This window comes from Mus caroli, chromosome 16 (genome assembly GCF_900094665.2).
Source record: "Mus caroli chromosome 16, CAROLI_EIJ_v1.1, whole genome shotgun sequence".
Taxonomy (NCBI): domain Eukaryota; kingdom Metazoa; phylum Chordata; class Mammalia; order Rodentia; family Muridae; genus Mus; species Mus caroli.
The window spans coordinates 13,346,423-13,359,455 of record NC_034585.1 but is presented as its reverse complement, the minus strand read 5'-3'; the positions used below and the strand labels follow the sequence as shown (position 1 = coordinate 13,359,455).

Below are 13,033 nucleotides of genomic sequence, written 5' to 3'. Positions count from 1 at the left end.
TTCCTTTAAATATCCCCTTATCCAGCTACTCTGCGCGCCAAGGTCCTCTACCCCTGCGTGGTGTATGACCATGGGCCCGAGAGCGCTCTTGAATAAAAATCCTCTTGCAGTTGCAGCAAGACCATTTCTTGTGGGTGATTTTGGGGTGTCGCCTCTCCTGAGTCAGAATGTGGGGGAATCCTCACGTTGTGGGTCTTTCACTCTCTCTTGCTCTTGTCTTCCTGCTCCAGTTCTCTCCCCATTCCCCTCCCCCCTCTCTCCCCATGATCATGGCTGGCCTTTACCTCTCTCTCTCTCTCTCTCTCTCTCTCTGTCTCTGTCTCTGTCTCTGTCTCTGTCTCTACTATCCTCTTGACTCCCCTCCCCATGCCCTGAATAAACTCTATTCTATACTATACCGGATCATGTGGCTGGTCCCTCAGGGGGGAAGAGATGCCTCAGCACGGGTCTGCTGAGGTACCCCCTTCCCCATATCTCACCACACATCCACCAGAACATACCCCCCCTTTATCTTTTTATAAACACATCACTTACAATCACATACACATGTGTATGCATACATATATAATTTAAATCTAGGTTCTGTGTGTGAGGAGAGGGGTATTTTCTGCTATCAAAGCAGGACAGAAGTATCTGGATAGGAGACAGCCTTCTACACAAAGAAGAGTCAGGTATCTTGAGTGTTGAGCAGGGGATGGTCTGATGGCTACATCTGGATAACTGCAGGAAGCTGTGGTCTGTGGCTGCTTCTTGCCCTGAGCCTATGGTAGGACAGGGCTCAAAGAACAGTTGGGACAGTGTACATTTGGGTTAAGTCTGGAGATCTGGCACTGCTCCAAGGGGAACCATGGGTTCTGGGTCCTGGGATGTGGGGTTGCTGGGGTGGGGTAACTTAGTCAATGCGCCTTGGCTCCTTCTCCAATCTCCAAAATATAAGGAGTTCAAAGTAGGCAGAGAGGGCCATGTGCTTCAAGTGAGGAAAAACTAGATGGTATCAGAGGTCCCTGTGCTTCATACATCTTTAAGGGAACTTGCACTTTATAGCCTGCTATTTTGTCCTTGTCCTGATGGGCCATGAGCACTTCAAGATGTAACACTTATCCCTCAGAGTTTCCAGTCAGTGTCTGTGGGACACGGAGATCCAAGCAGAATTTCATGAGTCCATGAAGTCTGACTTCACTGTGGCTCTCATGATCTTAGTGGGACAGCAAGATGTCTGCCTGTCACAGCCTTCCACAGTGTGGCTGGATGGATGAAGGGGAAGTCTTGGGTGGCCAAGTGAATGCTTCCACAACCGAGGAAGCTCATCGGCTTTGGAGGAAGATGGTACAGAACGTCCTGAGGTTCTTCCATGCCACAAGAAGCCTATAGGTCACAGAAAACAGTGATGAGGATAGACTTTGCATGTTTTGATCATCTTGAAAAACAATTAAGACAGTTGATAAGTTTTATTTCACAATGCATACGGTGTATCCAAAGAGCAGGTAATATGCCCCTACCCAATTTCTATTACTTTCTTTATTTTATGTTGTTTTTTTGAGACAAGATCTTGTTATATGTCACAGACTGGCCTTGAACTCACCATCCTCCTGCCTTAACATCACTTTCTTTATTTTATGTTGTTTTTTTGAGACAAGATCTTGCTATATGTCACAGGCTGGCCTTGAACTCACCATCCTCCTGCCTTAACCTCCCCAGTGCTGGAATTGTAGATAGCTGTCATGGAGAGTGGCTAAGGCTTATCAGTTCTACTTTTAAAGATATGGGTGTTACTTACAAAAATTTGGGGTGTCTTAGTTTGTGATATGAGACCTACAGGTGCTGAACATTGTGCACTAAACACCATTTTAATCATTTTTCCTGATCAGTTCAGCTTTTTGCTGAGCTTATACTTCTGCTTTCAGCATACCCCTGGCCCTACATTAGCTACAGCTCTACCTTACATCTCTGACATTAAGTCTGCAGAGACTCTTGTTCCATGGGGCAGGTGTTCAGTTGTGTTCAGCTACAGCCCCTCTAAACCCAGGGGCCCTCAGGGACCTGGATATCAGTCAGGCAGAGCTGCCCAGAGCTCTAGGGATGGCTTAAGACAGGCAGCTGTGAGTGAAAACAGTTGATCTTGCATCCCAACCACAACCGGGTAGTCCCTTTGGGAGAGAACTCCACAGATGGTGACCATGGGCACTGGGGTGTGCCTGCTGGTGGTGGAAACTAGAGACAGCCTGGGGTTTGGCTACACAGATCCACTTGCACTGGAATAGCTTCTGGCCACCAGAGGAGGAACAATCCTTTTGCCAGGAGACCTACACTGCAAGTGAGGCTAGAATTGACTTTGGACTTGAGGGTCAATGAAGCTCAGAGTAGGACAGACTCTGGGCACTATCCCCAGGCAGTATGAAGTTCTCCTGCTGCTGCTGCTGTTGGGTCTAGTGGATGGTGTCCACCACATATTTTCCCCAAGCTCAGCAGAAAGGAGCAGAGCTGTGGGCCCTGGAGCTTCAGTGGGAAGCAGCAGGCCTAGCCTGTGGGCCCTTCCCGGCAGGTAAGAGACTTGCTTATGGGGGAATGTATGCGTGTAGGTCCACGGACTAGAGGCTAGAATGAGTGACTGGGAAGGAAGGTGGCTATTGAGGCCATGGGTGTGAGGAGGAAGGATCTGCCTAAGAGGAGGGGGCTGTGCAAATGCTAGCTTAAGCTTAGTACCTCGCTCATTGCAAGGCCAGTGTTCTACCAATGAACCACATCCATAGCCCACCTCCATTTTCCATTTATTTTGAGAAGAGGTCTTGCTAGGTTTCCCAGGCTGATCTTACTCTCTGTAGCCTATTCAAGATTTGAACTTCCTATAGCTTTCGTAGATCCTCCCTCCTTCCTAAGTCCTCTTTAGTAGCTAGAATTAAGACTGTGGTGGCATTTTTTTTTTTTTTTTTTTTTTTTTTTTTTTTTTTTTTTTTTTAGTGTGTCATGGTCCTAATTCATTTAGAATTAAATGTGTGTGTTTATCGTAGTCAGGTAGTTGCAGTTCTAGAAGTTTATTCTTAGGTAATTACTAAAGCATCCATTAAATATTGTGAGGGTGTCTTGGGTTGGGAGGAGGAGACACCATGGCCATGGAGATCACCCAGTCAAGAAGACCTTGCCTGTAAAGCATGAGGACTTAATTCAGACTCTCAGCAACCATTCATCCACTATCAAGATGTTTTTACTCAGATAAATAGAAAAAAAAAAAATAAGGTTTGGTGTGGTGGCACACCTCTTATATCCCAGCAGTTGGGAGGCAGAGGCAGGCAGACCTTTGTGAGTTTGAGGCCAGCCTGGTCTACATAGTAGTCTCATGACAGAAATAAAAACAAAAGAATCCTCGCAATATAGTGTGCATGGGTCCTGGGAGGAAGCATGGGACCAGGAGGAACTGATGCACACATGCATGTATGCATACACGCACAAGCACATATGCACACACACAAATATTCACCAGATATTCCTGGGTCCACCACACCCACCAGAGAAGATATACCACCCAGGAATTTCTGAGAATCTGCTGGGCCTGATATTGCCATCAACACTGAAAAAATTCAGAGATGGAAGTAGGAGATGGATAGATGGACTTGTGGGGATACTGGCTTCTCATCTATTTTCTGCCAAGGACATAGTTCATTTCCTGAAGTCCTGTGTCTGACTCACCCAACAGGTTCCTGCTCCAGATCATCCCCCGGGGAGCAGGTCCCAGGTGCTCGCCCCACAGGCTTCCATCCAAGCCCCAGTTTTGGTATGTCTTTGGTGGTGGGACCCAGCTCACAATCCTAGGTAAGTGGTTCTCATGGTCTCATGATCCAGCTGGCTCGGGGAAGTCCATTTTTGCTCTGGGGAATTCTTACTATCTGCCTTTCCTAGCCTTGCAGTCTGAACTGTACCTTTTTCTGTGAATGAGGGAAAGGCAGTAATTCTAAGGTAAATCTCAGGGAAAGGCCCCTAATAGCTTCATCTACTCTTCTGAGGCAGATGCCCAAAAAGAGATCAAGGAATGAGATTTTCAGGCCATAGAGACCACTACACCTCAGCATCTGAATCGAGGCCCAGATGCCCATCCAGACTAAGAAGACCACATAGTAGGTGCAGGGACATGGCTGGTGACATGAGCCCCACCTTCAAAGATTCAGGTCACCCTAGATAGAAAACCACAGAGGCTGAGAGAGGAATTTGGTTCAATTTAATCTTCTGCTGGACCATGAGGTCACAGAGACCCAGAAAAGGCTCAGAGTGATCAGGTTACTAGAACAAAGTCCTCCCAGGATGATTACTAGAAAAGAAATGTAGACTGTCTATTGTTCCTGAGGGCTGGAGCCTGTTGTCTAACTTGTCCATCTTCCTCAAATATCCTTAGACTTAGATGAGGAATGAAGGAGCAAATGGGGCCAAGAGAAATCAAGAGTAACCAGAGACTTCCTGGGTGGTCAGGGGTTTGCTATCCTTCCTAGTCTGGGAGATGGAGCCTCAGGAACATAGCCAGTGTAGGTCTTGTGATTACTGTGGACAAAGCAGCGGGTCCTTGGAGGAGTTGGAGGATTTTTCTGGATGGAATCTAATCCTTGGTGAGATAACTCAATGGAATCTGGAGCACAGGCCCGAAGCCCTTATACAGCAGGCACACCTCAAGACCAACTCTCCAGGACCAGTCTTGCAGAATAAATGAGCAGCAATTCTCAGAGGAGTCTCTGGGCACTGGAGAAGCAATGCGGGTTGGGGAGCTGCCCTCTGCCCCACCAGAAGGCCAGGGTCAGATCCCAATTCACTACCAGGAGGCCTGGGTTAGATCCCAAATCAGATTCCAGCTTCAAGCTGGTCTTAGTCTCAGCAGGGGAACTGAGATTGCAAGGGTCTGGGCCTTGGTCATTTTATCTGGAAGAGGAACATGTTCTAATGGGATGCTAGGCTGTCTGCTCTTCAGGGGACTCAAGTGGTCAGAGGAGAAGAAGGAAGCATCCCTGGATGGAAGACTCTGATGCTGTAGTGAATGGCCACAGAGCTCCTGATAAGAGAAGGATGCTTTCTTATCACGTCCTATGCTAACTCTCATCCCCTTCTCTATCTGCGCAGGTCAGCCCAAGTCTGACCCCTTGGTCACTCTGTTCCTGCCTTCCTTAAAGAATCTTCAGGCCAACAAGGCCACACTAGTGTGTTTGGTGAGCGAATTTTACCCAGGTACTTTGGTGGTGGACTGGAAGGTAGATGGGGTCCCTGTCACTCAGGGTGTAGAGACAACCCAACCCTCCAAACAGACCAACAACAAATACATGGTGAGCAGCTACCTGACACTGATATCTGACCAGTGGATGCCTCACAGTAGATACAGCTGCCGGGTCACTCATGAAGGAAACACTGTGGAGAAGAGTGTGTCACCTGCTGAGTGTTCTTAGACCACAATCCTCCCTGAAGCCTCAGGGGCCTGGATCTGAAGTGCCAGAAAAAGTTGTTTTTTGTTTTTTTTGTTTTTTGTTTTTCCATTAACCATCTCACTGTCTTTCCTGTGCCTAATACTCAATAAATATCTTACCACCAACCAGAGAGTCTTGTCGATCTCATCACTTGCATGCCCAGGGATGCAGAGTTGTGGAGTCATGGAACCCAGTGGGAAACTAACCCAGAGGAGAGTTCCCGATCCAAGTATTCTCTGGGAACAGTGCTATTGCTGAAATTCCTTCCTAGGGGAGACATATGCAACATGTGCCCCTCCTCCTAAGGTCCCAGTGACAAGTCAAAGCGTGATTCCACCAAAGTTCATTCTGGGAAGCCAATGAGTTTCTTTGCTTCCTTACAGAGCATAGGTAAGGGTTTACTTAGGATATGGATGCCCCTCCCTCCTAACAGGCTGCACCTGAAAAACCTTACCCAGAAGGGTGAGGGCCTTTCCGTACCCTCACTAATTAAGGCAGATATGTATTCAACAGGTAAGAATCTTGTGCCCCTCTCCATCCCTCCATTTGGGGGTATAAATCATCAACAAGGATGATCTTTTTTACAGTGGGGTGCAGCTGAGTGCCCTGAGATGGTAGTTTCTTGGGTTGGTGAATATTCACTCTCTGTTGGAGATTGGTTCTAATGCTTTCATTCAGTCAGGAATCTGCATGTCCAAATTCTATTTTTTTTCTTTTTTCTTTTGTTTTTTTCGAGACAGGGTTTGTCTGTATAGCCCTGGCTGTTCTGGAACTCACTTTGTAGACCAGGTTGGCCTCGAACTCAGAAATCCGCCTGCCTCTGCCTTCCAGGTGCTGGGATTAAAGGTGTGCACCACCACCGCCCGGCTGCATGTCCAAATTCTAAAGGTCCTTGTCCCTAATTGGTTTGGGGTCCTGGTCCCCAAATGGCCAATGGCTGGGCATGGGGCAAGACCCTAGAATTGCTCAGGCTAGGACACAGGAGAGAGAGAGAAGGGAGATCGCCATAAAGTGGTGGGAGACAGATGGACGCAGAAGTTGCAGGAGAGAAAGCCAACCAGCCACATGAGAATTCAGATGAGTAGCCACTGGCCACTTCCCTGACTAGGCCTGGGGTAGCAGGGGAAGGTTTAGGAGTTCTCAGCCTTTGAGGTAGCCAAGGCATTTTAAAATTAACGTGTGTGTGTGTGTGTGTGTGTGTGTGTGTGTGTGTGTGTGTGTGTCTGGAAGTGTGAGATCCACCGGGAGCACAATATGGTGTAGTTAAAAACTCCCGCCACAGCTCACAAGTGTGCTCATTAGGATTTCAGTCCATGTGCTACTATGTCTCTCTTCCTCCAGCACAGCCCTTCCCTCGTGTCCGTCTTCCTTTCAGGATGGACCTTTAGCCTCCTGAAATAAGGCTTTCTATTTCTACTCTAGGCTGAGGGCTCACGGCTTAGAAACAGTAGGAAGTGGCTCAGGGTGCATTCCAGTCAGGAGCAGAGCTGAGAATTGAACATAACCCAAGACCTAACCTTTAATGAGCCTGTCTTTCCTGCTCGCTGCTGGTCCTATGTGTGGCAGCTTGGCTTATCTTTGCCCCCTTTCCTCACCATCTCAGCTCTGATTAAATTTAGTCTGGAGATTACTGGGGTGGCCAGCAGCGGTGTGACTTTTCCTGGTGAGATGTGAACAGATGTCCGTTCATCTCAGCTGGGGAACTGCTTAGAGACTACAGTTACAATTCCACTGAAGTCCAACGTGATAAATGAATGAGCTTATTTGTTTTACTTATAAGAATATGTGTGACTCAGAGGTAGCTGCATCACTGAAAAGCCTTCCCAGCACGAGTGGCAATCTCATCAAAGCTGAACCCCGGAGTTCCTTTTGAGACTCCCAGGCACCTTGGCTGGCTGGAAAGTCTCCTCACCCCAGCAATCATTACAGCTATAAAATCATGGGAACCTTGTCAATCATGGGAAAATTTCAGAACTTCTAGCAACTTTTCTTTATGAATTTGCTTACTTCCTGAGTTTTGTAAGTTTCTTTTACTTCCTGGCTTATTTTTATTTCATGTGTGTCTTGTCCACATGTGTGAAATGTGCACCATATATGTAGGCCTAACGCCCCAGGAGGCCAGAAGGGGCAGTTTGCCTCGAACTGGAGTCACAGATGGTTGTGTGCTCAGAACTGAGCTGTGGTTCTCTCTAAGAACAAAACTTGTTCTTAAACATTGAACCTTCTCTCCAGCCCCTACTTTCCAAGTCTGAAGAGGTCTCCCTCTAGTATGCATTGTTTCAGTTTAGAGGAAATTGCTACACATTTGTTACAAGCAGGTGGGCTGATACTGGAAGAAATGACAGGTTCCAACTTCTCTCCTTCTTTTACTGTGGTAATTCACATTCAGCAGCATCTCAAGGCAGACTGTCTCTCTAGACTTTGTTGGCCAGCTCCTGCATCAACAAGTTTTGTGCTTTTTAAGATGGCTGAACTTTGAGGTCCCTCACCAACTCTTCCTTTGGCTCCTTTAGCAGGTGTTTCCTGCCATCTGCCTTCCACAGCTTGGTTTCCCAGGTGGTGACACAAGAGATCCATGCATGCTCTTGAATTCTGTCTTAGTTAGGGCTTCTATGGACGTGATTAAAAAAACAAAACAAAACAAAAAACAAAAAACAAACAAACAGCCCCCCCCCAAACCCAACTATGATCAAACACAACTTTTGAAGGACAGTTTCAGTTTACAGTTTGTAGTCTATTATCCAGGAAGTCAGAACAGCAGCTGGAGGCAGGAGCTAATGCAGAGGCCAAGGCTGCTTCTTGCTTCTCATGTCTTGCTCAGCATAATTTATATAACACCCAGGACCACCAGGAGTGGTGTATCCACCTGGGCCATTCCATATCAATCATCAATCAAGAAAATGCAGCATAGGCTTGCCCACAGGCCAATCTGGTGGGAGCATTTTTTCTCAGTTGAGGTTCCCCATTCCCAAATGATTCTAGCTTGTGTCAAATTGACATTAACCTAGCAAGCACAATTGACCCTTTGTCAACTTCACTCACAAATAATTCAGCATATCCTTTGCTTTCTTGTTGTTCCCAAGGTTTCATATTAATATCAACATCGCAATATACAATATTCTAATTTTAAGGGTCTCACAGTCCCTAAAAATTTCAATACTTTAAAAGTTCAGTCTCTTACAATATCCAGTCTCTCTGAAACTCCAAATATCTGTAAAATTCCAAGGCTTCTTAACTATGGGCTCCTGTAAAATATGAAATAAGTTAAATATTTTCATATTCCAAGAGGGAAGGACCAGGCAGCATCACAATCAGATCAAGGCAAAATCAAAGTCAAACAGGGTAAAGCTCCATGTTGTAAAGCTTGATGTCAGGCCTTTGGGACTTCTTAGTTCCCAAGGGCTGGCCAAGCATATGCATCACCCATCAGAGGCTCAGGCCAGCTCTATACCATGGATGTTGCTGCTGTTCTTGGTGATTGTCATCTCTAACATTCTGCAGGCTCCTGTTGCAATCGAGTTGCACTTTCACTAACAGTCTCCTGGGCCATCTTCAGGGATTCTGGTTCTGCTATATGTTGTCAAGTGTCAACTTCTCTCTAAGACCCTTTCAGTTCGAATGCTCTTACTTTAACCTAGGCTACACATTTACCAGCAAGCTCTTCGTGTTTCTCATGGTGTCAAGACTCAGCAGCTCTCCATGACTCTTTATGCCTTCACAACCAGTATTACCTGGGAAACTTACACATTACTGTTGGCCTGAGTCTGCTCAGCTGCAGGGCACGGCTGCTTGGGGAGGTGGAACTTGGGGAGTTTGACTGAGATTACCCTATGCTGCCTTCTGGGTGAGTTCACGGGCTGTAGGGAAGCGCTCCTGGGATAGGAAAGCACAGTCTGAGATGAGGGAAAGTCAGAGCTGATTCAGGGGTCCTTGGGTCTGTGACAAGGCCAGGGCCATGGGGTTCTTAGACTCTTGGACATCCAGGCACCACTGTAAGTCACAGAAGAGCAGAGAACAGAGTCAGGGGCCACATGGGCTGGGGACAGCATCTAGCTGGGGCTGGGGAGAGGGTGGGGAGGAAGGAGAACTCTGGCTTGTCTCATGGGGTGATTGTCCTTTGCTTAACAGAGGCAGGTTTGGTGGCAGTTGTGGCTGGGAGTGCAGAGAGGCCTTCTACAGGATGTGGCTCTGTAGACAAAGACCTTCTCCAGGTTTCTCATGGTGAATCTTGATGAAAGAGACAGTCGATGATGGAAAATTGATGCATAAAACCATACCCGACTTCTCAGGGTGGGCCTGAGATTAAATACCTTTTGCAGGGAGGAAAGTCTGGAAAGAGAAGCTTATGGGCTAAGCCCTCCTGGCCTAGGTACCTCTTTATCATGGAGAACTCTGTTTTGAGCCTATGTGACCATAGGCCACGTTTCTTTTATGTGAGAGAAGCATGGCATGTGTTCCAAGTCAGGAGTCTGGCAGGGAGCTGGGAGTCACCTAAGCCTCAGGTGTGTGCCCACGAGTCTCTCCCTCTTGACCTGCTTTACCTTAACAAACTTCCTGGCATGGTTTTAATCCCACACATTACCAGGTTTGTTTGCCAGCACGAGGTCCAGGCTTGGACCTGTTTGCACTATAGGTTTGTGTGCTGACCCCGAGGAAACACTTCCCAGAAGGTTCTGCTTCCTTAATGCTGGTTTCTTCTTAACCTTAGTTTATTTGCAGCCTTAACTGATCAGTCTTAATTTACCCAGTCAAGCAAGCTTTCACACTCTATGACTTGGTGCCAATTTCTGTCCTAGTTATGGGTTCAATCGTGATAAAACAACATGACTAACATGAGCTTGGGGGAGGAGAGCTTATTTTAGCTTACAGCTTGTATTCCACCATCCAGGGAAAGTCAGTGTGGGAACTCAAGATAGGAACTAATGCAGAGGAATTAGTGGGGGAACATTGCTTACAGGCTTGTGCCTCTCTCTTACTCAACTTGCTTTCTTATACACCCTGGACCCATTGGTCCAGGGCAGGAGTAGGACCACCCACAATTGTCTGGGCTCTTCCATACCAATCAGCAATCAAGAAAGTGCACCACAGGCTTGCCCACAGGTCAGTCTGGTGGGGCTGGTGGGGGAATCTTCTTGGTTGAGGTTTCCTCTTCTCAAATGACTTCAGCTTTTGCCAAGTTGACATAAAACTATCCAGCACAGATTCAGTCAGAGAAAAGATGCTTATTGCATCTTCAGTGGAGTATGAAGCAGTGATTTTTAATTTGGATCTGAAATGAATCTGAAGCTTGGTATTGTGCATAGAAGACTCAGGATGTTCTAAAGGGAGTTAGGAAACATTCCACACTTCTGGAACTCCATCAAAACTCAGGAAGTAAACAACTCAATAGCTTAAGGAGCTCTCTGAAACCATCCAGACTCTCATGGCTTCTCCATTCGTTATTTCTGGTCTGCACAGGTGGGAGAGACGTGCTGAAGCACCCCACGTAAGCTCCTGTATTTGGTTTTTACTTTGTGTGTGTGATATTACTTTATTTTGTAACTTTTTGAGCTTTGGGGCATATCCTATAATGCCCCCTGCTGGCACCTACTCTCCAAAAGCTCTGTACGGCTATGAAACAATGTGCTCACCTTGGAAACATCTGCTGTTGTCTTAGGAGGTCACCAGCTTCGGAGTGTCTCCACGGTTTACTCCTGCACCATAAGTGGAAGCACATGCAGCATCGGATTGGACAGTGGAAGGAAAAGGTGGAGCTGAAAGTTAGAGAGGACACACACACACACAAAGAGAGAGATTGAGAGAGGGAGAAGGGGGGGAAGAGAGATGATGGAGGACTGAGAGAAGATGGAGGAAAAGGAAGATGAACAGAGCCATGTGGCCTGGACGAGCCACAAGTAGCTAGGGATTTCATAGATGGAAAAAGTAATGTAAGATACATTTGCCTGATCTAGGTGTGCAGTTTGAATTTATATCAGTTATATTTTGTGTTCTTTGCATGGGCATTTTGGGGTTGGAGAATTACCATTATAAATCTGGATGATATAGTAAAAGTCTGTGGTGTTATCATTTTATAGGGCTAAGGGAATCTGAGCTAGCGATAGCAGGCTTTCTGCAGGCTTGCCACAGTGGGTAGATGACCTGGGAAGTGTGAACAGCCTGGCAGCAAACTAGCTGTGGGAACTGGGAACCATGGGGGCAGGCGAGACTGCAGTTGCCAGTTCCTAGCCAGCCACATCGTGAATTGTTTGATTTATAACTGCATACTATAGATGGCGTCAAACGAGAGGCCTGGACCCATGACTCTGAGATTAAGAGTCTCATGCTCTACCAACTAAGCTAGCTGGGCTTTTTTTTGTTTTTGTTTTTAAAACCACACCCGAGTGGCTTGTTTTATTGAGGAGGGACGTGGGTAAGAACAAATAAAGACAGTTGGGACCCTTGGTAGGGAAGAATCCCCTTTCCTCCCCGTATGCACCCACCGACCTTAAATAAAAAATAACCAACTATAAGAGAGCAGCTGAGACAGTGATGGGGAGGCTGGGAGTGGTCAGGGAAGGACACTTGGAATTGAGGGCAGCAGTGAACCATGTGTGTGTTGGGAGGGCCCGAGGTAGTGCTGGATGAGTCTGACTTCCTTGTAGACATGTATAAATATAAAGATAAACCTTTCTTCTCCCCTCTCTGCCCAGTGCTGCTCACCACCATCCCAGCTTGCTTTTCCTTATCAGTGCAGGGAAGAGTGGAAAAGCAAGTTATTACCAAATTTCAATCAGACCCACATCCATCAGCTTCTGGATCTTCTGTGCTATTACAGGATTCTTTAAGTGTTTGCTCAGAGCCTGGGGTCCTTTTGCATCTACTTCAGGATGAGCCTCATGTCTGGGTCACTCATTATCTGCTGCACATCAGGGTCAGCCATGGCCAGACTCTTCAATCCTCAGGGCTATCATGTCCGTTGTACCGTGCCATTATACAGCGTTGGTAACCACCTGCTGCTTCCTTACAGCTGGAGTCCAGGTCTAATGCCATTTGGTACACACCTATGGCTTCTGAATAGTCCTTTATGGCTTCCAGAGCAGCTGCTTTCCCTGTATAACCCTTGATGAAGGTTGCACTCTTCACAGTCCTTGAGTCCATCTGAAACTCTAGGAGCTCAGTTGCTGTACAGTTTGGCATCTCCTGGGTTCCTTTTAATGGCTTCTCTATAGTGCCTCATTGCCTTCCACCCCTTCTGGAAGCATTCACTGCCCTTGTTCTTCTCCTTCAAAGCCAAGTCAGGGTTGATATAAGCCAGTCGCTCTTGTTCCTTCAGAATTTTCTCTACGTGCTGTCACTTCTTGAGCACGTCTGGGGTTCGATGCTCTGCCAGAGACTTGTAGAAATGGATAGCATCCTTGTACCTTTCCTCTTTGAAATAGGAGTTACAGAGACAAAGTTCGTAGCTGTGATGAAAGGATGGACCATTTAGAGACTGCTGTATCCAGGGATCCGTCCCATAATCAGCTTCTAAATGCTGACACCATTGCATACACTAGCAAGATTTTGCTGAAAGGACCCAAATATAGCTGTCTCTTGTGAGACGATGCCGGGGCCTAGCA

The 13,033-nt window shown here is 46.8% G+C and overlaps 1 protein-coding gene and 1 pseudogene across 1 annotated transcript; one reads left to right on the top strand and one right to left on the bottom strand.

The window, feature by feature from the left end:
- The first annotated feature begins 2,252 nt into the window (after positions 1 to 2,252).
- Igll5 (immunoglobulin lambda like polypeptide 5) lies at positions 2,253 to 5,561 on the top strand. Its single transcript, XM_021185230.1, has 3 exons — positions 2,253 to 2,542; positions 3,692 to 3,807; positions 5,098 to 5,561. Exons 1-3 carry the CDS (start codon positions 2,349 to 2,351, stop codon positions 5,415 to 5,417), a joined length of 630 nt encoding a protein of 209 aa, XP_021040889.1. The 5' UTR covers positions 2,253 to 2,348; the 3' UTR covers positions 5,418 to 5,561.
- A 6,629-nt stretch (positions 5,562 to 12,190) lies between these two features.
- Positions 12,191 to 13,033, bottom strand: part of LOC110312017 — a 2,114-nt pseudogene continuing 1,271 nt past the window's right edge.